The sequence below is a fragment of the Hyla sarda genome, chromosome 2 (genome assembly GCF_029499605.1).
Source record: "Hyla sarda isolate aHylSar1 chromosome 2, aHylSar1.hap1, whole genome shotgun sequence".
In the NCBI taxonomy this organism is placed as follows: Eukaryota; Metazoa; Chordata; class Amphibia; order Anura; family Hylidae; genus Hyla; species Hyla sarda.
This window is the reverse complement of record NC_079190.1, coordinates 393538296-393562219: the sequence shown is the minus strand read 5'-3', so window position 1 is coordinate 393562219 and position 23924 is coordinate 393538296. Positions and strand designations below refer to the sequence as shown.

At 43.5% G+C, this 23924-nt stretch overlaps 1 protein-coding gene across 2 annotated transcripts in view; it reads left to right on the top strand.

Moving 5' to 3' along the window:
- Positions 1 to 23136, top strand: part of PRPF8 (pre-mRNA processing factor 8) — a 33281-nt gene extending 10145 nt beyond the window's left edge. For both annotated transcript variants that reach the window (XM_056558686.1, XM_056558687.1), the window contains exons 7-43: positions 74 to 199; positions 283 to 388; positions 3413 to 3603; positions 3720 to 3839; positions 3935 to 4124; positions 4335 to 4454; positions 4588 to 4722; positions 4932 to 5061; positions 5604 to 5800; positions 5899 to 6105; positions 6256 to 6419; positions 6513 to 6639; positions 6883 to 7075; positions 12518 to 12705; positions 12859 to 13097; positions 13182 to 13328; positions 13433 to 13643; positions 13728 to 13844; positions 14075 to 14322; positions 14409 to 14588; positions 15028 to 15163; positions 15247 to 15416; positions 15687 to 15816; positions 15901 to 16047; positions 16158 to 16318; positions 16761 to 16952; positions 17057 to 17294; positions 17393 to 17521; positions 17703 to 17816; positions 17916 to 18089; positions 18512 to 18705; positions 18983 to 19222; positions 20584 to 20725; positions 21281 to 21421; positions 21510 to 21649; positions 22462 to 22664; positions 22762 to 23136. In XM_056558686.1, coding sequence (XP_056414661.1) covers positions 74 to 199; positions 283 to 388; positions 3413 to 3603; positions 3720 to 3839; positions 3935 to 4124; positions 4335 to 4454; positions 4588 to 4722; positions 4932 to 5061; positions 5604 to 5800; positions 5899 to 6105; positions 6256 to 6419; positions 6513 to 6639; positions 6883 to 7075; positions 12518 to 12705; positions 12859 to 13097; positions 13182 to 13328; positions 13433 to 13643; positions 13728 to 13844; positions 14075 to 14322; positions 14409 to 14588; positions 15028 to 15163; positions 15247 to 15416; positions 15687 to 15816; positions 15901 to 16047; positions 16158 to 16318; positions 16761 to 16952; positions 17057 to 17294; positions 17393 to 17521; positions 17703 to 17816; positions 17916 to 18089; positions 18512 to 18705; positions 18983 to 19222; positions 20584 to 20725; positions 21281 to 21421; positions 21510 to 21649; positions 22462 to 22664; positions 22762 to 22916 — 6142 coding nt within the window. In that variant the 3' untranslated portion in view covers positions 22917 to 23136. The remainder of the gene's footprint in view (positions 1 to 73; positions 200 to 282; positions 389 to 3412; positions 3604 to 3719; positions 3840 to 3934; positions 4125 to 4334; positions 4455 to 4587; positions 4723 to 4931; positions 5062 to 5603; positions 5801 to 5898; positions 6106 to 6255; positions 6420 to 6512; positions 6640 to 6882; positions 7076 to 12517; positions 12706 to 12858; positions 13098 to 13181; positions 13329 to 13432; positions 13644 to 13727; positions 13845 to 14074; positions 14323 to 14408; positions 14589 to 15027; positions 15164 to 15246; positions 15417 to 15686; positions 15817 to 15900; positions 16048 to 16157; positions 16319 to 16760; positions 16953 to 17056; positions 17295 to 17392; positions 17522 to 17702; positions 17817 to 17915; positions 18090 to 18511; positions 18706 to 18982; positions 19223 to 20583; positions 20726 to 21280; positions 21422 to 21509; positions 21650 to 22461; positions 22665 to 22761) is intronic.
- The last annotated feature ends 788 nt before the right edge of the window (positions 23137 to 23924 follow it).

Below are 23924 nucleotides of genomic sequence, written 5' to 3'. Positions count from 1 at the left end.
AAAGCTTTGGTTTATTTATCATTTAGTACTTTGCCTTTCTGTTTAATTGACTGGTTATGTTCTTAACTGTCAGGGATGAAGACTGGAATGAATTCAATGACATCAATAAGATCATTATTCGCCAGCCAATTCGCACAGAGTATAAGATTGCATTCCCCTATCTGTACAACAATCTTCCTCATCATGTGCATTTGACATGGTAAGACTCCATCCATGTGTATTGTGAAGTTGTATTGCATGATAAGCAAAAGCCGCTGACCTTGTTCTTTTGGCATCATACAGGTACCACACTCCGAATGTGGTTTTCATTAAAACAGAGGATCCTGACCTTCCAGCATTTTACTTTGATCCCCTGATAAACCCTATCTCACACAGGCACTCTGTAAAGGTAAGCTACCTCAAATATACATGTTTTTGATGCTTATCAAGTCATTTTGATTTTTGTTTTTTCAGTTTTTAACATGCCACCTATGTTAGTAAAATTAATTTACTTTGTTCTATTCATATATATCTATTCATACATACATACAGTGGTCCCTCAACATACGATGGTAATTCGTTCCAAACGAGCCATCGTTTGTCGAATCCATCGTATGTTGAGGGATTCGTGCAATGTAAAGTGTAGGAAGCTGTACTCACCTGTCCCTGTCGCTCCAGACCGCGTCCCGCCACTCCCGATGGTGTCCCCGCTGCTCCCAATGCTGACCCCGGGCCTCCGCTGGGCTCTCCTGGTCTTCTCAGGTCTTCCGCAAGGCCTTACTGGGCCTGCGTAGCGACGTCATTACGCCGCTGCGTACGCAGTTCCAATTGGATGACGGGACGGCGTGCGCAACAGCGTATTGACGTCACCGGAAAGGGCCGAGAAGACACCGGAGGACCAGTGCTGGACCCGAAGGGCACCCCGGAGCATCGTGGAGGGGTAAGTAATACTTACCGCACCACACGAGGAACATTAAGTTGCTATCCGGCAGCAGCTTAAGCATTTGGCGCTGCCGGATAGCACTTAATGCGATGGCCCCGACATAAAAAAGCATCGTATGTCGATGCGGACACCGACATGTGATGGCCTCTGAGAGGCCATCGTATGTCGATTTGATCATATGTCGGGGGCATCGTAGGTCGGGGGGGGGGGGGGGGGGGGTCACTGTATATGTGTATGTGTGTATATAATATAATATCCCTCCCTCCCCTTAAGGGTTTTTCCTCCTTACTTTTTAAAAATCACAACCCTTTCCATTTTTCACCTAAAAATCCATATGATGGCTTATTTTTTGCGCCACAAATTCTACTTTATAATGACATCAGTCATTTTACCCAAAAATCTATGGCGAAACAAAAACCTATCATTGTGCGACAACTGAAGAGAAAAAATGTTTTTGTACTTACCGTAAAATCTCTTTCTCGAAGGATCCATTGGGGAACACAGATCATGGGTATATGCTGCTGTCACTAGGAGGCTTGACTCAGGCAACAAGAAAAGTCTGCCCCTCCCATCAGGGTATACCCGCCTACAGGCACCTGAGCTAATTACTTTTAGTCCCAGAGCAGTAGGAGAGTACCCGACAGGTCAGAAAACCATGAACTGTCCGAGGAAACCACGGAATAAAAATTAACTGAGCACACCCTCGGACAGATAACTGAACCAGGAACACCAGAGAAAATAAGGGCGGGTGCTGTGTCTCCCAATGGATCCTCCGAGAGAGATCTTACGGTAAGTGCAAAAATCTCCTTTTCTCTATCGGCTCCATTGGGGGACACAGACTATGGGACCTACCAAAGCAGTCCCTAAGGTGGGCAAAGTAAAACAGTCAGGTGGAAGGCTGGACCACAGCCGCTTGCAACACTTTGCGTCCCAGACTAGCATCAGCAGATGCAAAAGTATGAACCTGGTAGAACTTTGTGAAGGTGTGCAAAGACGACCAAGTGGCCGCTCTACAAACCTGTGAGGCCGAAGCCTTGTTGCGGAGAGCCCAGGATGCCCCGACAGAACGAGTGGAATGAGCCGAAACCCTGAAGGGAGGAGTCTTCCCTTTCTGAAATAGCAGATCGGATCCACCGAGAAATGGTGGCCTTAGAAGCGGGTTGTCCTTCACGGTGACCTTCCAGACCAGAAGTGACTGAGGGGTTCGAACAGCCCTCACCACATCCAGTTTGTGGAGCAAACGTTCCTTGGTATGAGATGGAGCCGGACGGAAGGACGATGTCTTTATTAAGATGAAAAGCAGAAACAACCTTTGGTAAGAAGGATGGAACCGGATGAAAGACAACTTTGTCCTAGTGTATGATCATGAAGGGAGAACGGCAGGAGAGAGCTCCAGCTCTGAAACTCCTAATAGAGGTAATAGCGATAAGGAACGTCACCTTCCAGGAAAGGAGGCAAAGAGGAATATCCCTGAGTGGTTTGAAGGGAGTACCCTGCAGGGTACCAAGAACTAAGTTAAGGTGGTGTAGGGAACCTGAAAGGAGGGGCCACGTGGGCCACTCCCTGAAGAAAAGTCAGAGGATGGCCTGTAAGCTTTGCGACGGAACACGTGGGGTTCAGTGACCCCGTCCTCTGTCACAGCATCTGTGTCGTTGGCCCGTGTGGAGTACATCTCACGTGTGATATTGTATACTGGCAATAGGGCAGTATCACAGGCTATCATTGCATCCTAGATAGAATGTTTTTTCATGTTTTTATGTTACATTATTGTGATGTTTATTGTGTAGCCACATAGAGCCGACACCATTTATTAGTATCACATCTTCAGTAGGACAGGGTCATTCACCCGGAGCAGGGGGTCATGGCCCTGCTCTGAGGCTGTGTTGTGGCTCTTAAGGAGCCTTTTTAATGGTTTTAATATTTTTGTAAACTTGATCTGTTGTTTTGTACCAATAAAGATATTGTTGTAAATTTAGTGGAGTGCATCTTGTTTTCAGTGGCAGCTGTTTTTTGGTAATAGGAAAAATTTTAGACTGAGTGGGAGTTAGGTTGGACTTGTCCTGATTGACCATCCAACCGAAAAGAAACAAGGTTTGAAGGGTGAGACGGAGGCTCTCCCGATTCTTGGTTCTGGTTGGGGCCTTGACCAGGAGGTCGTCCAAGTACGGGATCACTGAGACACCTCTCGACCGTAAGAGGGCAATCGCAGGCGCTTGAATTTCGGCAGATTGCTGTGTTTAGAGGGTACAGAATTTTGCTGCAGTTTTTGGAATTTGTTTCAGTTTTGGTTTCAGGCAGACTGATAGACCTGGGCTTTAGTTTGTGTTGCACAAGTTCAAATCCACAAGGCAAGCCAGTGCTCTACTGTCTACTTGTCTCCAAAAGCCTTTACCTTTTTGCTTTGTGGCTTTCAGTTATGTATTTTTATTTTCTCCGACGCACCCCCACCAATGTGCAAATACGCAGATGTGTATATTTTTGTCTCCTTAGAGCCAAGAGCCTTTACCAGATGATGATGAAGAGTTTGAGCTGCCAGAATATGTCGAGCCATTCCTCAAAGAAACACCTCTATATTCTGACAATACAGCCAATGGCATTGCTTTACTTTGGGCTCCTCGTCCTTTCAATCTCAGGTCTGGTAGAACCAGGCGGGCTGTTGACATACCGCTTGTAAAGAATTGGTAAGTGATGTATCTAGTGTAGGACTTGAATTCAAGTTCTAACAAAAATATTGCACCTAGTATGTTACAGCAAGTGTAAATACATTTATTTACTTTTTTTTTTTTTTAATCGTTAGGTATCGTGAGCACTGTCCTGCAGGTCAGCCAGTTAAAGTTAGGGTGTCTTACCAAAAACTCCTGAAATATTATGTTCTCAACGCTCTCAAACACAGGCCACCCAAAGCACAGAAGAAGAGGTATATCAATTGATTTCTTAATGTGCTTTAATAGTTTAAGCAAATTTGTTTTTTATTTTATAAATATATAATACTAACACACATTGTATTTTCAGATATCTCTTCCGTTCATTCAAAGCCACAAAGTTCTTCCAGTCAACAAAACTAGACTGGGTGGAAGTTGGTCTGCAGGTCTGCCGACAGGGCTACAACATGTTAAACCTTTTGATACACAGAAAGAACCTTAATTATCTTCATTTGGACTACAATTTCAATCTGAAACCTGTGAAAACACTCACCACAAAAGTAAGTTCTCAGTATGTAACCTGATGAACTTATTAGTTTTAGAAACCAAAACTCTGCAGTATAATTTGTGTACATATAATTTAGAAATTGAAGCTTTATAAACTGTTGGTCAGAAGGCTTTTTTTTTTTTTTTTTTTTTTATACAGATTATATATTAGTTATTAATTAGTCTCAGGGGATTGTTTTAATTCTATTGGTTATTCTATTTAGGAACGTAAGAAGTCTCGGTTTGGCAATGCGTTCCACTTGTGCCGAGAAGTTCTGCGTCTGACCAAACTGGTTGTGGACAGCCATGTGCAGTACAGGTTGGGAAATGTAGACGCTTTCCAGGTAAATGTGTAATATATTTTCACTTGTGCACTTCAAGTTGTGTAGCTGTCCATTTGAATTGGCAATGGCTTCAGGTAACATACCTTAACTAGCATATTGTAGATTAGAAATTAATTTTGTTTTCTGTTAACAGCTCTCAGATGGTTTACAGTACATCTTTGCCCATGTTGGACAACTGACTGGAATGTACAGATACAAGTATAAACTCATGAGACAAATCCGAATGTGCAAAGACTTGAAGCATCTCATCTACTACAGGTTCAATACAGTGAGTACTGCACTTAAGTTTAAAAAAATAATAAATTATATATGTGTTTGTGTGTGTATATATATGTGTGTGTATGTGTGTATGTATATATAATATATATATATTTGTCTCCAGCAGACTTGTTTTTAAAAAAAAAAACAAAAAAAAAAAAAAAACATTTACTCTAATTGCTTTCTAATTTTTATTTTTATTTTTGTTTGTTTGTTTAGGGCCCTGTTGGTAAAGGACCTGGTTGTGGCTTTTGGGCAGCAGGCTGGAGAGTCTGGCTGTTCTTCATGCGTGGTATTACCCCATTGCTGGAAAGATGGCTTGGAAATCTGCTGGCCAGACAATTTGAAGGCAAGTCATTAGGCTACCTAGGATCAGTGACAAACTAATTGCAAGCATTCAGGAATTTGATTGTTCTATTCTCTGACGTTAAAGGTCACAAATAAATGAAAAGATTGTCCAACTAATAGCACACCACCCAAATCAACAAGATAGGGGATAAGTGTGTTATCATGGGGGATCGAACTGCTGGGACCCCTGTTTTTTTTTTTATTTATTTTTTTTTTGGCTTTACAGTGTTTTTTGGCTGTACAGTGTTCGGCTATCTCTAGCAGTGCCATAGACAGTGAATATAGTGGTAGTGCGCCACTCCATTATGAAGCAAACACAGTTTTTGATAGTGTTATTGGTTGGACGAGCCCTCTAAGACAAAACAAGAATGGTTCAGTATGTTTTAAGAGAGATCTGGCATTAGTCTGGCCCAGTTCTGTGAAGTATCTAGTCAATGTAGTGGATTATAAATTTAGGTGGGAGTCCTATTTGTCGTTGTTTAAAAGCAGCAGCTTGATTTGTTTTTATTTATTTTTTACTTTTTTCTGGTGGTCTTCTTTCAGGTCGTCATTCCAAAGGGGTAGCAAAAACTGTGACAAAACAAAGAGTAGAGTCTCATTTTGATCTGGAACTCAGAGCGGCTGTCATGCATGATATCCTGGACATGATGCCAGAAGGCATCAAACACAACAAGGCTAGGACCATCTTGCAGCACTTGAGTGAAGCTTGGAGATGCTGGAAAGCAAACATTCCTTGGAAAGTGAGTGCAAAATAGTTAATGTAGATCTTTCCCTATGCTTTTTTCCCAATTAGTTTATCATTTTAAAAACACTTTATTTTGCTGTGACACTTTGTTAGGTTCCAGGTCTGCCTACACCTATTGAGAATATGATTCTGCGTTATGTGAAGGCCAAAGCTGACTGGTGGACTAATACTGCCCATTACAACAGAGAGCGCATTCGCCGTGGGGCAACTGTGGACAAAACAGTTTGCAAAAAGAACCTTGGCCGATTGACACGGCTTTACCTAAAAGCAGAGCAAGAAAGGCAGCACAACTACCTAAAGGTGAGCACTTGCCCTGAATGGGTGGAATTTATCATTTTGGTTTTACCCTGTGTTTAGGCAAGCTGGGGTAAAAAATGTATTTACACAAAGAGGGAATTTATCAATGTTTGTACTTTTTTTTTTCTTTTTGCTAATTGTTCTGGTTTGTAGGATGGCCCATACATCACTGCAGAAGAGGCTGTAGCTGTGTACACCACCACAGTCCACTGGCTAGAGAGCAGGCGGTTTTCTCCTATTCCATTCCCCCCTCTCTCATACAAGCATGATACCAAACTACTCATCCTGGCCCTGGAGAGACTGAAGGAGGCATACAGGTAAATGACCATATAAAGATAAAAAAAAAAATACATGTTCTTATATGTAATAGATTATGTTTAAGATCTCATAACTGTTTTGTTCCATGTTAGTGTGAAGTCCCGTCTAAATCAATCCCAGAGAGAAGAGTTGGGCTTAATTGAACAGGCCTATGACAATCCTCATGAAGCATTGTCCAGGATCAAGCGTCACTTACTCACTCAAAGAGCATTCAAAGAGGTAATGGACAATTTAATATTCTTAGACACACAAATGAATACTAGCATAAAACCTGAAGTTGTATATTTGCCCAGGACAACAAATACTCAAACAATTGAGTACTTTAGAGTTTACAGAGAACGTCCGGGTTCTATTCTGACTTCTGGACATTCACACTTACTGTGCTAGACAACATCCAGTTGGTGCTTTTGCAGCAGTGAATCCTTTTTTTAACATAATTGAAACCCAGTGTGTTCTTTCTAGGTGGGGATTGAATTTATGGATCTTTATAGCCACTTGGTTCCTGTTTATGATGTGGAGCCTCTTGAGAAGATCACGGATGCTTACCTGGATCAGTATCTCTGGTATGAAGCTGACAAAAGACGGCTCTTCCCTCCTTGGATCAAACCTGCAGACACAGAACCACCTCCATTGCTGGTGTACAAATGGTGCCAAGGTATGATAAAGGCTAGTGTGTTTAAACTATTCTGTAAAATTAACTTTCTCGGTCGCTCTTCATTGGGGGACACCTATACTGATGGGTATATGCTCTTGCCACTAGGAGGCGCTGACACTAGGAAAATAAAGTCTGGTCCTACTTGGTGGGACATACCCGTCCACTGGAAGTGAGGTAATCAGTTTTAGCTAGTGTCAGTAGGAGACAATAAGTAAGCAAAGAAGAATGGGGGCTCAATCAAAGTACTAGTATGGGTGCTGATCAGTGTACCAGACAACATGCATCAAACAGAAAAAAGGGGAACACTGAAAGATGTATCAGCACACCAATGTGTAATATTAATATGACAATTCTTTATAAAATAAGATATAGCCTTAGTAGACAACTACACAGAAAGTAGGGAGGAAAGACAATAAAACCAATTAAAAATTGTGGGCTGAAAAATGTTAGCCCAAACACAACCCTAGGGAGGGGCCATGAACCCCCTCTCCCAGGTATAGACACCCGTCCTTCCCTGATGGATGTTATATCACTCCATCAAAATCATAATATTGTTAATAATAGAATACACAAGCTATACAGTTATACAAAATATTACATCTAAGTATATCAACATATATAGCTATAAATGAGCAAAAGCATAATCCCTGTATACTTGCGAATACAAATATGGAAAACAAGCATCTTAAACTGGAGGAAAAGACGAGGTAAAAGGATCTCGGCAAGAGGATGGGGCCACAAGAGACCCCACGTGTTCAGTCGCTCCCAAGGCGACTTCCTCAGGGGTCGGCGGCAAGACACAGGTCTGGGAGCTCCTTTTTAAAAATTATTTTCTGGTAAGGGCTGTTTAGTTAGGTTCTTATCTCCCTTTTGTTTCCATTTTTCAGGTTTGGGTTCAGGAGCATGGCGCTACCTGTTCCCCCATATGCGACAAAGGGGCACGGAACATAAGAGTATGGGCCGTCAGCCCCTTATCGCCAACGGCCTACCCTGGGTCCGGGTCCCCCACTGCCCCTGCTCGCCCCACTATCTTAGTTTGGTATAATGCAGCGTGGCCGATGCCGTCAAGGGGTGAGTATGTGGCAACTGAGGTGAGTATGCCCCCCATTACAGTAAACTCCCCCCGACCCGCACCCCCACCCCTGACGAACGAGCAGCCCTGTTTATGGGGACTAAGGTAGGGGTCCGGGCAGTGAGGGGTTAACACTTATATTTATGCAGCTTCTGCTGCATCCCCAGCTCTTGGCAAGGTTCTATTTTCTGGCGGTCCCAGCACTTCTCTTGCTGCAGCTACGCGCTTTTAGCCAGCGCCGGAGCCACATGCATGCCAACTGGTCTGCCGCAGACCCGACGGCTCTCCCCTAGCTCCTAGCATATGCTGGGAGCCACCACCGCCTCACCTCTTGCCCGGGTCTACGCTCCTGGGGTGCTCAGCCAGTGGGAGTCCTGGGGGCATTGGCGGCATGTAGCTCTGCCCTTCTTCTCCCCCTGAGCCAGCGCACGAACTGGGAGGTCAGGATGCGCCTTCTCCCCAGGTTCTTGTGCTGTAAGGGTCCTTCCCTTTTACCTTGGTGCTTCTCCCAGAGCGGCACTCTGTTGATGGAGTGGCTGAGTTAGCTGCTCCCATAGCAGCAGCACGGCGGAAGCTCCTCCAGCCGGTCCACTCTTGTCCCCTCAGGGCTGTGCAGCAGCATAGCAGGCGCTTTCTATAGCGTGCAGTTTCATCCCGCTGCCATTACTGGGACTAGCCCTTCATGCAGAGGGGTTCCTGCGGGCAGAAGCTACTCGGGGGCAACCTGCTCTCCACGCTTCCTCCCTGCCATATTTAGTTAACTTAAATAAAGTTCCTCTCCACTGCTGTCACTCAGGTGCCCTTCTGTGGTAATTCTTTGAATTGTGCCCTCAATTTCTATGGGTCCCTCTTGTGATATCCATTAACTATTACGGGCCTGTAATATCTGTCCTGCTCACTTTAATATCTGCTGGGTTCCTTCTAGGGCATATGGTGGCTGATTTATTTGCTTCCGTCACCTCGTATGGGACAAGATATGGCCCCCCTACCATGGATGGCACTGGCCGAATGCCTGGCGGACAGCTCTAGTTGCTTTCGCAGTTCCCCCTCTGTCATGTCCGCTGATCACCCATCAAGGGGGTGTTCTTGGCGTGTCATACTATATGATTCCCTCCTTCACAGGCTGCCGCATCTGCGGTTAGTTCTCCGGATCCCCACGTCCAGTGCAAGGTCTCTGTGGAAGGGTCCTTTCGTGGGCAGGGACTGGACTTGATATCAATATGCCGGACAGTAGTCTCGCCTGTCACTCATCTCGCAACTCCTGCATCCGCGGCTGGATTCCGGTATTCCACTGCTAGTGCGAAGTATCCACACGAGTGACCCGTTGTGTACTATGGACCCATACCAGTAAGCCAGACAGTGGTCTGCATGGTTTCCTCTGCTGCCTGTCATTCATCACATAGCTGATGTATCTGCGGCTGGAGTTCCGGTTCCTCACTGATGTGTGAGGTGTACGAAGGTGTGACCCAGCGCGTCCTACGGACCCTATAGGACCCTATATGGGGTGATGGGGGTACCATTCACGACTCCTCAGCCTCCCCCGTTCTGAGGTCGGTGGGGATACTATCCATAGCTCCAACGCCTCCCCTCCCTCCCACATGCGACAGGGGTACAGTGATCGCCTTTCTGGCTGTTGCCCCCTTTTCCTCAGCGCCTGGAAGTGTACTTGTTCAGCCAGACTGTTGTCTGCACTGTGGGTGCCCCGTTGGTCTCCCATCTCAAGGTTGCTGCGGGCATGGCCAGGTTACCGTACCTCACTGCCTGTGTGAGGAATCTGGATGTGTGTCCCCGCAGTTACACAGGACTGATGCCAGTCAGCCAGACTTCGTCTGCTGGGTCTCCGGCACCGCCAGGTCACCCGTTAGCTCGGCTGCACTCCAGTACCCCACTTTCTGTGGGAGGGTTCGAAGGAGTGATCCTGTGCGTTCAAGAATCCTTTACCAGTCAGCCAGATGGTTGTCTGCATTATTTGCTGCTATGTCAGGTCATTTACCATACATTTTCCACTCTGAGAACGGAAGTTCAGGTAACCCACTGCCGATTTGTAGTTCCGAGTGAGTAACCCCATGTTGCTCCTTGGGCCTTACAATTCACCACATAATGGTCAGCAGGGTTCCTTGCTTTACCAGGTCCCTCTCTACATGCCTACCGCTCTCATAGCTGAGGGCTGGTGTCCACTTTCAATGTGTGGCTCTGATTGCAGGACCCGGTGGGGCCATGGTCCCTATGCCATATAGCCAGACTGTGTCTACATGGTTTCTAATCCACCAGATCACCTCCCCCTTTCCTACCGCTCCAGCGACTGCAGCCCGGTGACTTTCTTTCCATGTGAAGTTCCATAAAGTGTCTTGGTGGATTCATTGCTCCTGTTATGCCAATCAGACTGTGTCTGCTTGTTTCCTGTCCCACATACCTCCATCTCTTGCATCTGCGGCTGCAGTTCTGGTGTGTGGCTACACACAGTTTCCTACAGGTTCCATGGCCTTTCAAAGCAACAACAGCACTCTGTTCCCCTTTCTAAGAGTTCCACGTTGGCTGCTAGGGGCATGGTTGTGACACACCGTTGGGTGCTAAGCCGGTCTTCCATGCTGCCAGACTTTTGGATGTCTGTGGTTTCTTTCGTGTTTGCAGTCTTTGTACCCCCCACTATCGTGAGGTATCCATGTCTGTGTCCCGCTGCACGTGTAGTGCCCACCTTCTTTCTGTCGGTGGGTGTGCCTCGGGCCAACTCTAGTTTTGGTGTCAACAGGTCTGCAACAGTTGAACACCTCTGTTCTGGCTTGGTGCCTGGTGGGGCGTTATCAGTTCAGCGCTCCCCTTATGCCTCCAGGTATCTTCTTGGATTCCTGTTCGGGGTGGCTCAGGTGTCTGCTCTGTTGCCTTACACATGACCAGACTGGCTCCGTTGGCGCCCATCGGGCCCAAGGCTTTAACTTCGTTGGGGTGTTCCACTCAATGCTGTTGGTTGCTGGGTGTGTGCTGCTTCCTTGCATTTGTAGTCACGTCTTTGCATCTTGCCCAGCCAGTGTCCAGGATAACGATCCCTCTGGGGACACAACTTGGCTCTTCGATATGTTCTCTGAGTTCCTGGGGGCTGTGTCCGCCCAGTACACTGCCGTTGCTGTAGGATGGCTTTCCCCTGCTTTTACAGTGCCTGCCGCACTTGACAATTTCCCTTCTATGGGGGAATGGGAATCGGGGTTTGGCATGGTCAGTGCCTGAGTTTCATCCCGACCATCCCTCTTTTCCCCTCCACAAGGGGGATTATTTTTCTGGGCTCTTTCTACTGCTTAGATGGAGCCATCTCTCTTCCCACTATATAGGTTGGGTATCTGGCTTACTCTTCAGGTGTAAGTCTTCCAGGAGACTCAGGAACCTACTTTTTCCCATGTCAGCCACTCCGGGATGCTCCTTTTTCGGGGTCTTCCTCTCCTTTTTTTTGGCTGTTTATTCTTCCGTGTCAGTCTTCCAGGTGACCCAGGAATCTCCAGGTTCCGGTGTCCTGGGATGCCCCTTTCTGGACGTTCCGCTCCTTTTTTGGCCATTATTACCTTCTTATTACCATGTTGACGTTCTCTTGAATCGGTTGACTCTGAATGGGGCTCTTTCTTGTTGTGCCCTTCTCCATTTTTGTTTTCCAGCTGGGCTAGCTCTCTGTCTGGTTCTGTGTTCCTTGGAGTTGTTTTCCTGCTTCCTTCCAGGATGGCCCATCTGGCTTCCTAGTAGACCCTTTTCTTGTCTCTCTATGTGACATAGGTTTAGACTCTCTACAAAACACGGTCCCTTTCTTTAGCATCCTCTCCATGGACCGCAGGCCTTACGGATGAGTGGGTTCAGTCTCTGGACTGCTTCCCTTTCTCTAGTGGTTGTTCTTCCCACCCTAGGGGACTGCTTTGGTACGTCCCATTGGTATAGTGTCCCCAATGAAGAGACCCCGAGCAAAGGAGATTGTGTGTTTTTTTTTTTTTATTTTTTGTACTCGCCATAAAATCTTTCTTGTAGCCTTCATTGGGTGACATTGCACCCACCTATTTCTTCATTTTTTTTTTATTTTTTTTTTTTGGTCAGGATATTCAGTTTCGGTTATTGGATTTTTTTATCTGGGATTCTTTTCTAGGGTTCTTTGTTGCCTTCTCCTACTGCTTTGTGACAAAACTGATCACCTCACTTCCAGTGGGGGCAGGTGTATCCTGCCAGGGAGGAGCCAACTTTTTTTTCCCTAGTGTTAGCACCTCCTAGTGGCAAGAGCATATACCCATCACTATAGGTGTCCCTCAATGAAGGCTATGAGAGAGATTTTATAGTGAGTACAAAAAAATCTCCTTTTTTAGTTCATTCTTATAAGTTATGGCTTTTGCTTTTCATTGTAGGTATCAACAACCTGCAGGATGTGTGGGACACCACTGAAGGAGAATGCAATGTGATGTTGGAGTCACGGTTTGAAAAGATGTATGAAAAGATTGACTTGACATTGCTGAATCGTTTGCTGCGTCTCATTGTGGATCACAATATTGCTGATTACATGACGGCAAAAAATAACGTGGTGATCAACTACAAAGTAAGTATTGAATTTTGAGATTTTATTTCATATTATAAAAGACATGTAATGTAATTTTTTTTTTATGGTCATTTTGCTCAAACCAGATTTGGGTGAAATATACATGGTACATGTTTGAAGTACTAACCTTTTAAATGTTTGTTTTTTGCGCAGGACATGAATCACACAAACTCATATGGCATAATTCGTGGCTTGCAATTTGCGTCTTTCATTGTGCAATACTATGGGTTGGTGATGGACCTGTTAGTTCTGGGTTTGCACAGAGCCAGTGAGATGGCTGGTCCACCTCAGATGCCAAATGACTTCCTTAGCTTCCAAGATGTGGCTACAGAAAGTGCTCATCCTATCCGCTTGTACTGCAGATACATTGATCGTATTCATATATTTTTCCGGTAAGTGTGAAAGTTGGCTAGTGTTTTTAACTAGCTCAGTACAATATCTGGACCTTAAGTGTATATCCTGTTCTTTGCTCCTAGATTTTCTGCCGATGAGGCCAGAGATCTCATTCAGAGATACCTTACAGAGCATCCTGATCCCAACAACGAGAACATTGTTGGCTACAATAATAAGAAATGCTGGCCAAGAGATGCAAGGATGCGGCTCATGAAGCATGATGTCAATCTGTAAGTTTTGTGTGTAACGTTTAGTATACCCTGCAGTTTTTTTTTCACCCACCTCCCTTGTTCCACTGCAACTTATTCACCAAACCTTGGATGATTTCTTCTAGTGGTCGTGCTGTGTTCTGGGACATTAAAAACCGCCTACCTCGTTCTGTCACAACTGTACAATGGGAAAACAGCTTTGTGTCTGTGTACAGCAAAGACAATCCCAATCTGTTGTTCAATATGTGTGGCTTTGAATGCCGAATTCTCCCCAAGTGTCGTACAAGCTATGAGGAATTCACTCATAAAGATGGTGTCTGGAATCTGCAGAATGAGGTATGCAAAAAAGTTCTCATTAGGAATGAGTAGACTTTGTTGATTTGTTCTAAGAACAAGGTTACTGAGGATTTGCCTTTGTAGGTGACCAAAGAACGAACTGCCCAGTGTTTCTTGCGGGTGGATGATGAATCTATGCAGAGATTCCATAACAGAGTTCGTCAAATTCTCATGGCCTCAGGTTCAACCACATTTACCAAGGTTAGTTTTAATTTGTATAAAATATTGCACACTTACTGTACTTGTGATTAGGGAAAAAATAAGTTCTACTATGTAGCTTAAAGATGGTGTTCCTGATCTGACATTGGATGCAGAGAGAGACACAAATGCTGCTGAACGATAAGGGTGCCGAGGCAACCATCCAACGTTCTAAAAGTAGAATTACAAAATGAAGTACCTATTTTGCTAATAACTGCAATGTCTTTCTCTAGATTGTGAACAAGTGGAACACTGCACTGATTGGTCTCATGACTTATTTCCGTGAGGCTGTGGTAAATACCCAGGAGTTGCTTGATCTGCTGGTGAAATGTGAGAACAAAATTCAAACCAGAATTAAGATTGGTCTGAACTCCAAAATGCCAAGTCGTTTCCCACCTGTGGTCTTCTACACACCCAAAGAGCTCGGTGGTTTAGGGATGTTGTCTATGGGGCATGTGCTTATCCCACAATCTGACCTCAGGTAATGAAGTTATAAGTAGCTCATAAATATCTTATTATTCTGCTTCAAGCTATGTAGCCATTTAACTGACATCTATTTCTTTACAGGTGGTCAAAACAGACTGATGTTGGAATCACCCATTTCCGCTCTGGTATGAGTCATGAAGAGGACCAGCTGATTCCCAACTTGTATCGCTACATCCAGCCATGGGAGAGTGAGTTTATTGATTCCCAAAGAGTTTGGGCTGAATATGCTCTGAAGAGACAGGAAGCTATTGCTCAGAACAGGTACTTTATAATTTCCCATAGGCTTAGGTTTTGTGGTTTCAGTTTATTAAATAAGACACTTGTCTACATTTCCAATGGCCTCTGGGTTTGCAATGGGCACAGTCTCAACACTGTAGTTGCTGAGTCTTAAAGAGCTTATCCAGGATTAGAAAAACAGCTGATTTCTCCAAGAAACAGCACCACATCTGTCCTCAGTTTGTGTGTGGTATTGCAGCTCCGTTCCACTGAAGTAAAAGGAGCCAAGGTGTAATACTACAGGTGTGTTGTGCTGTTTTTGAAACAAGCAAAAAAAAATATTCTGGATAATTCATTTAAATACAGCAAGTGGCATAGATCTTTGTTCTCAGTATCAAGCTACATCTCATAGGCCACACTTAAGAATCTGCTCACAAGAGTGAATAGTTGTGTGCTTAAGCTGAGAAATGTCCTTTTATTTCAGACGACTTACCCTGGAAGACTTGGAGGATTCATGGGATAGAGGTATCCCACGTATCAACACGCTCTTCCAGAAAGACAGACACACTTTGGCTTATGACAAGGGCTGGAGAGTCCGTACAGATTTCAAACAATACCAGGTAATTTGGCATAATGAAGTAAGATGTAATGAGTTTGGCTGCTCTTGGTGCTCGTGTTTTTACCATATTTCTTTGGTTACCAGGTATTGAAACAAAACCCCTTCTGGTGGACACATCAAAGACATGATGGAAAACTTTGGAATCTGAACAACTACCGTACAGACATGATCCAGGCCCTTGGAGGAGTGGAAGGCATCCTGGAGCATACATTATTCAAAGGCACTTACTTCCCTACATGGGAGGGTCTCTTCTGGTAGGAAATTCTTAATTTTCTTATAACATATTTTAAGTTTCTGAATGCAGATCCACAGGAAATATTTTTTGATTCAGTACTAAGGCGCCATTTCATGCATTGTCTCCTAGAGAAGTATTTAGTTACTCTTCAATAATATCTGATCTATCATTGTGGTAGACTACTTTACACAAATTGTGAATATGCAAATTGCCAGTCTGTCAATTTTTAATGTTGTGTATAGAGAAAACATTTCTATGACATCTAATATTTTGTCATACTTGTTACCAGGGAAAAAGCTAGTGGTTTTGAAGAGTCCATGAAGTGGAAGAAACTGACCAATGCTCAGCGGTCTGGTCTGAATCAGATCCCCAACAGAAGATTTACTCTTTGGTGGTCGCCCACAATCAACAGAGCCAATGTATGTTGAGAACATCAAAGCTAGCAAGTCTAGGTACCTATAACCTTTTCAATGTTTTACTAATGGTTAATTTCTGCTTTCTAGGTATATGTTGGATTCCAGGTGCAATTGGATTTGACTGGCATTTTCATGCATGGCAAGATTCCAACACTAAAGATCTCACTGATTCAGATATTCAGAGCCCACTTGTGGCAGAAGATCCATGAAAGCATTGTCATGGATCTGTGTCAGGTATGTGTTAGACTCGCACTTACGCTTTCTTCTATAATTCCGGTTAACGCTTTATTGGGAATGTTACCACATCAAGTATTCTGACCTTATTAATTACTATTGTATTTTAGGTGTTTGATCAGGAGCTTGATGCTCTGGAAATTGAAACTGTCCAGAAAGAAACAATCCACCCTAGGAAGTCTTATAAGATGAACTCATCTTGTGCAGACATTTTGCTCTTTGCTTCCTACAAGTGGAATGTGTCCCGACCATCTCTGCTTGCTGATTCAAAGTATGTATTTTCTTAATTTGTATAATTTTTTTTTCTTATACCCAAAAAAAAAACGCACGCTCATACCTGACCACAGGTTGCGTGGTACTTCATTTACTTAAAGGGGTACTCCACCCCTAGACATCTTAACCCCTGTGGGACACCTGCAATCTCCCTGCTGCACCCGGTGTTTGTTTCGAGCATCAGGTGCAGCATCGGAGGATCGTGGCGTCACGGCCACGCCCCCTCAATGCAAGTCTATAGGAGGGGGTGTGACAGCCATCACGCCCCCTTCCTTAGACTTGCATTGAGGGGGCATGGCCGTGACATCACAAGCCTGCACCCAATGCTCTAAACGAAAGTAGCCATGTTTTTCTGATCCTGTACAATCCTTTTAAACGTTTTTGACCTCATTTGAATTACAAGCCTACTCCCTTTTAAACCTTTTTGTTTACTCTTGCAGGGATGTCATGGACAGCACCACAACACAGAAGTACTGGATTGATATACAGTTGAGGTGGGGGGACTATGATTCTCATGATATCGAGCGATATGCGAGAGCAAAGTTCTTGGACTACACTACTGATAACATGAGTATTTACCCATCACCCACTGGTGTCCTGATTGCCATAGACCTGGCCTATAACCTCCATAGGTAACAATCTCTCTGACCATTTTAATTTTTTTATTCTTTAAAGATTGTACACAAACTATAACTTTTAGCTGTATTTTAGAGTAATATGTTCTTTGTATTGCTAGTGCTTATGGAAACTGGTTCCCTGGAGGGAAGCCTTTGATACAGCAAGCAATGGCCAAGATTATGAAAGCCAACCCTGCCTTATATGTGCTGCGTGAACGCATCCGTAAGGGATTGCAGTTGTATTCTTCTGAGCCGACTGAGCCATACTTGTCTTCCCAGAACTATGGTGAACTCTTCTCCAATCAGATCATCTGGTTTGTGGATGATACTAATGTGTACAGAGTAACCATTCATAAGGTATGTCAAGGTTTTTGACTTGTCAAGGTTTTTAGTTATTTTATAGTCTAACAATGGAAGGGTTTTCTTTTAATTTCATTTTTTATATTCTGTTCTAGACCTTTGAAGGCAACTTGACAACAAAACCGATCAATGGAGCAATTTTCATATTTAACCCAAGGACAGGGCAGCTTTTCCTAAAAATTATCCACACATCGGTATGGGCAGGACAAAAGCGATTGGGTCAGGTATGTTACAAAATGGTAAACTAGTAAACACCATAAAAGGGGCCCTCTTCCTTTATTCACTTTTTTATTTTTGTCTTTCTGTTTTACTTTAAGGTTTTGTCACTATATAATAACACTTCCCCTTAAGGGCCAATTCTATAACAATGACAATCTAAAATTGTGTTACTGTTCTCCTTTGTAGTTGGCCAAATGGAAAACTGCAGAAGAAGTTGCTGCTTTGATTCGTTCCTTGCCTGTAGAGGAGCAGCCTAAACAGATTATTGTTACCAGAAAGGGCATGTTGGATCCTCTTGAGGTAAAAAGTTTTATTCGTAAAGCAGCTACATTTTTGCCCCAATCTATATTGTAAATGGCTTTAACTATTTGTTTGCTTGTGATGTTTGTTCCCCACTAGGTACATTTATTGGACTTCCCTAACATTGTCATCAAAGGATCTGAGCTGCAGTTGCCTTTCCAGGCTTGTCTGAAAGTGGAGAAATTTGGAGACCTGATTTTGAAGGCCACAGAGCCACAAATGGTTCTTTTCAATCTCTATGATGATTGGCTGAAGACTATCTCATCATACACGGTACAAAGGAGTACTTTGTTGGCCTATATTAAATTGACTGACATGTCAATTTGTAATTGGAAACAAAATTATATTGTGGCAGAGCAACATTCTGTTTCCGTATATACTCGAGTATAAGCCGACCACAGTGGTCTTCAACCTGCGGACCTCCAGAGGTTTCAAAACTACAACACCCAGCATGCCCGGGCAGCCATCTGGGCATGCTGGGTGTTTTAGTTTTGAAACATCTGGAGGTCCGCAGGTTGAAGACCACTGAGAAGGAATTGACAGGCGGAGAGTTCACTCGAGTATAAGCCGAGAGGGGCGTATTCAGCACGAAGAATCGTGCTGAAAAACTCTTATACTTGAGTATATACTGTATGTATATTGTAGATTAGGTATACATTTCCACAGCAATCTGATTTTTGCCTCTTGTTCTGCAGGCATTCTCTCGATTGATTCTGATTCTCAGAGCCCTGCATGTGAATAATGACCGTGCAAAGGTGATCCTAAAGCCAGACAAGACTACCATTACTGAGCCTCACCATATCTGGCCCACACTAACCGATGAGGAATGGATTAAGGTGGAGGTTCAACTAAAGGATCTGATCTTGGCAGACTATGGCAAGAAAAACAAGTAAGAATATTACTTTTAATCGCATATTACTACTTACTCCTTATCTAAGACATAAGAAGGTTCTAAATCTGCACTCCCACAGTCATAGGTAAGCTACAAAGTTTATATCCAAATTTAGAAAGACATTACAAGAAAACTTCATCATTCACTTTGTTTGGGTAAATCAAAAGGGAACCTTTTTAAATTATACTTGATTATAAGACAAACAAATAATGAACTACTTGAGTCTATTTTTTTAATCTAATTTAACCAAAATGCGTCCCTTTTCTCTCTTTAGTGTCAATGTGGCATCTTTAACACAGTCTGAAATCAGAGATATCATATTGGGTATGGAAATATCTGCCCCATCACAACAGAGGCAACAGATTGCAGAGATTGAGAAGCAGACGAAAGAACAATCTCAGCTCACCGCAACTCAGACTCGTACAGTCAACAAGCATGGAGATGAAATCATCACCTCCACTACCAGCAACTACGAGACCCAGACATTTTCTTCTAAGACAGAGTGGCGTGTCAGGTAAACCAATAAAGGTTTGGTGCCAAGATGCCATACATCTTTCAATGGGAAATTATGTGATGTCCTATGAGCAGTCATTAGTGTTCCCTCATATCTCCATGTGTAAGTCATTTCTGTCCCCTAATCTCCCCTGTGCCCTCATTTTTGGGGAGGGACCATTTTACTTCCCCACCATTCGCTGATCCTCTGTTCTGCCTCTGGTAGGCTGGGTTCACACCACGTTTTTCAAATACGGTAACCGTATACGGTTTTCCGCAAAAAACGTATACGACCGTATCCAAAACCGTATGCATAGAGCATGCATTGGAAACCGTATTCCAAATATTGTGTACGGTTGCATCCGGTTTTGCTGATTTTTCAACCGTAGGCAAAAATGCTGTCGACCACGTTTTTGCCTCCGGTTGGAAAACCGTATGCGGTTCTTTTAACATTGTTGTCTATGAGAACCGTACACCGAATTTCAGAATACGGTTGCACACAGTTTTTCTAATCCGCTTTTGGAGTTGACACATGCGCAGATTGGAATTTCAATAGAACAATAGTAACTTTATTAAATTGCTGGAAAACTAATTCCCAAAAAATAGCAAAACTGTAGGCAAAAACTGATGCAAACGGATAGAACCGTACGGGGAAAAACCGTATACGTTTTAATTTGGAGTCATATGGTTGTATAAGGTTGCATACGGTTTTTGCCATACGTTTTTTAGCGGAAAACCGTATACGGTAACCGTATTTGAAAAACGTGGTGTGAACCCAGCCGTATTAATCATCTAATGTATTGGGTTGGCCATTCACTGTCATGTGACTGCTGCCGCTGATCAGCAGCCTTGGCGCTGATGTGAGCCTACTTACTGCTGAGGCCACGGAATGGCTGCGATGGACACCTTATGTCCGCTGCCAAGGTAACCCCCGCAGTGACTAATGCAGGCAAAAATGGGGGATCAGCACAGGAACACAGAGATGCAAAACAGTTTGTTCTTGTCTTTTAATGTACAGTCCTTATTGGAAAAAGCTGACTAAAACCTAGGCCACACGACAAAATGCCTAGTCGAACCGGCACCTGGCATTTGTCAAGCCCTGATTTTATGCTGTCTCTCTTGGGTCACGTGTTCTGGTTAGAGCACATTATTGCATATGAATCTGATTTTTGAATGCCAGAAGCCCTATTATGGAACAAATCACAGATTGTAAATGGTTCCCCCCCTTCTAAGATTTGAGATTTGCTCCATAACAGGGCTTATGGTATTTTTAGAAACAATAAACCTTTGGTGAATTGAGGCACTTCCCTGCCAAAATATGGGGCATGTCATCAGTGGTGACATTTGATCTATGGTTTTCTTATGATGATTTTGTGTTTCCAGAGCAATATCTGCTGCGAACCTCCACCTCCGAACCAACCACATCTATGTGTCATCTGATGATATCAAGGAGACTGGTTACACTTACATCTTGCCCAAGAATGTGTTGAAGAAATTCATCTGCATTTCTGACCTGCGAGCTCAGGTAAGTTTTACCACTGATATAGAAAAGTGAGGGACTTCCTTTCACTTAAGTCTTTCAGGGTATATGGAAATGTGCTGCTGTCTTTAACGTTATTTAAAAGACCTTGGCCTTGATCTATTAAAATGTACGAGAGGAATACTGGAGAGATTTTGCCCGTAACAACCAGTCACCGCTCAGCTGTCTTAACAAGGTCTGGTTAAGTGATGGTTGTGATCAGTTGCTATGGGCAGAATCTCTCCAGTTTTTATATTGCACATTTGGATTATGACGTAATCCAAAAGAGAGAACTTGTGTATGTGTAAGACTCTATTCTTGTGTAATGTTTAAGACCCGTTTTATGCTTAAGTTTAACTGCTGAGTAACTGATAATGTCCTTGTGGTTCAAAGTTACACAAATATAGGAATTTTGGTTTTGCTTGAAATAGATGACTACTACAGCTACAGTCTGTCATTCTTTGATCTACACTTTGTTTTAACAGTAGGGATGATGGTAAGGTCTATTTTAACTCTATTGTTTTCTAATGTGGAACTTCGTTGTGACCTTGTATTTCTTAGATTGCTGGCTATCTCTATGGGGTGAGCCCACCTGATAACCCCCAAGTGAAGGAAATCCGCTGCATTGTCATGGTGCCACAGTGGGGAACTCACCAGACTGTTCATTTGCCGAGTCAGCTGCCTCAACATGAGTATCTTAAGGTAATTTTAAGGTGCAGGGTGTGTTGTGTTGTGTAGTGCTGTAGGTATGGTTACTTAATGGAATATTTTAAATTACTTTTTCTTTCAGGAAATGGAGCCGTTAGGATGGGTTCACACACAGCCAAATGAGTCTCCTCAGCTGTCACCACAAGATGTCACCACTCATGCTAAAGTCATGGCAGACAATCCAGCCTGGGATGGAGAGAAAACTATAATTATAACATGCAGGTACATAGCTGCAAATTTCTTCTACAATATTATTCAGGTTTTGTGTGGGAAAATAGTTTCTTGTTCCTTTTGCAGCTGAATTTTCTTCTTTTTTTTTTTTTCTTTCTATTTTAACGGAAATTACTTTTTACTTGAAACTTTTGCTTGCTGGATGTGCGTAGGCAGCACACATTGGGTTAACATCCTTAATGGGATACTCCGCCCCTAGACATCTTATCCCCTATCCAAAGGACCACTGTAATTTCCCTGCTGCAGCCGGCGTTCGTTTAGAGAGTCGGTGCAGCGCCAAAGGCTCATGACGTCACGGCCGGGCCCACTCATGATGGCTCATGACGTCACGGCCGCACCCTCTATGCAAGTCTATGGGAGGGGGCGTGACCGTGACATCACGAGCCTCCGGCACTGCACCCAACGCTCTAAACTAATGCCAGGGGCAGCAGGGAGATCGCCAGACATCCGTCACCGAGTGAAGTTCTCTCCATGCACCGGATGTCTGGGGTGCCGCAGCCAAGATTGCAGGGGTCCCCAGCGGCAGGACCCCCGCGATCATACATCTTATACCCTATCCTTTGGATAGGGGCTTAGATGTCAAGGGGCGGAGTACCCCTTTAACCCCTTCCTGAGATAGAAAAACTGTTAGTAGCGATAATGAACCATTAAACAATTAATCCATTGCCAATGAGCAATATCACCCCACATATAAAGGATAGCCATCCACCAAACAGTGTAATGGATGTTTACCCATTGTGTGCACCTGTAGGATGTCCAGGAAATGGTTTTTCATGTCTGACATGATTATTTTGTGTCGTCAGCTTCACTCCTGGATCCTGCACTCTAACAGCTTACAAACTTACACCCAGTGGGTATGAGTGGGGGAGGCAGAATACTGATAAAGGGAACAACCCCAAAGGCTATCTACCTTCTCACTATGAAAGAGTGCAGATGCTTCTGTCTGATCGTTTCCTTGGTTTCTTCATGGTACCAGCACAGGCATCCTGGAACTACAACTTCATGGGTGAGTTTTTGTACTTGTGAATAAAGTGAAGGTGTATGTAGAAGTATATGATCTGAGTGTTCTTGCTTTATTTCATCTCTTGTCTCTTAACACCTAGGTGTGAGACACGATCCCAACATGAAGTATGAACTACAGCTTGCTAACCCCAAGGAATTTTACCATGAAGTTCATCGCCCCTCGCACTTCTTGAATTTCGCCTTGTTGCAGGAAGGGGAGGTATACTCTGCTGACCGTGAAGACCTGTACGCATAGTCAGTACATGATATACCTCATAACTTGATGGCTGTTGATATTCAACATGGGACTTTTTATGCACATGCTCAGAATTCTACACCTTCAGTTTCAGTCTTGCAGCTATTTGTCTATTTGCTTCTACAATTGAGTCTTTGTTATATAGCTTGGCTGCAACTTTGTAGAATGTGTATGGACCCCTTAATTGTCAAGACCTTAGGAAATTGTTGTGAAATGTAGTTCACCGTATTGATTTAATAAAAGTTTTTTTTTTTTTTAAATAAGTTTCATTATGTTCCTTTTTACACCCCATACAGATGGTAAAAGTCAGTGCATGTGGCACTATTACGTTGGAATCCTGGAATTCGGTTATGTAATTTTACAATATCAAATCATAATGATGCACACAGTACTGGAATTCTGTATCAATATCTTTAGATACAATGTCATTGTATACTAACAACATAGAACTAAAAGTTTTGTGCTCATCTTTATAAATTTTAATGGATTTTCACCCTTTTTTTGTTAAAGTATGTGATACAGAAGGCGATTCACTTAATTCTTACTTACAGTTCTTTGAAGGTTATAATGTGCTTTAGAAGGCCCTGAGACTCAATATAGTGGTGCTATCCCTTCTCGCTCAGGGACCATCGGGGAACCTGCCCTATTAAGGGCGACCCCTGCCCTGATCTACTCCTACCACTAGGAGGTAAAACACTAAGCAAAAACTGTTAGCTCCTCCCCATCCCAGTTACATGGAGCACTTTCCCAGTCATCATCTTCAAGGACCACAGCGCCAACCTGAGGTTACACCATCAAGGAGTAGGGAGATGGTCTTTTTCCTGCTTGTTCATAGGTAAACCTGTTCAATTAATACAAACAGCTAATCAGCCAATCACATGGCAGCATTGCATTTTGGCATGTAGACGTGATCAAGACAACTTACTTAAGGGATTGGCCACCTTTTCTACAGATATTTGATCATTCCTCCAGAGTGTAATAGGCGACTTACATTCAGCTTCCTTTTCT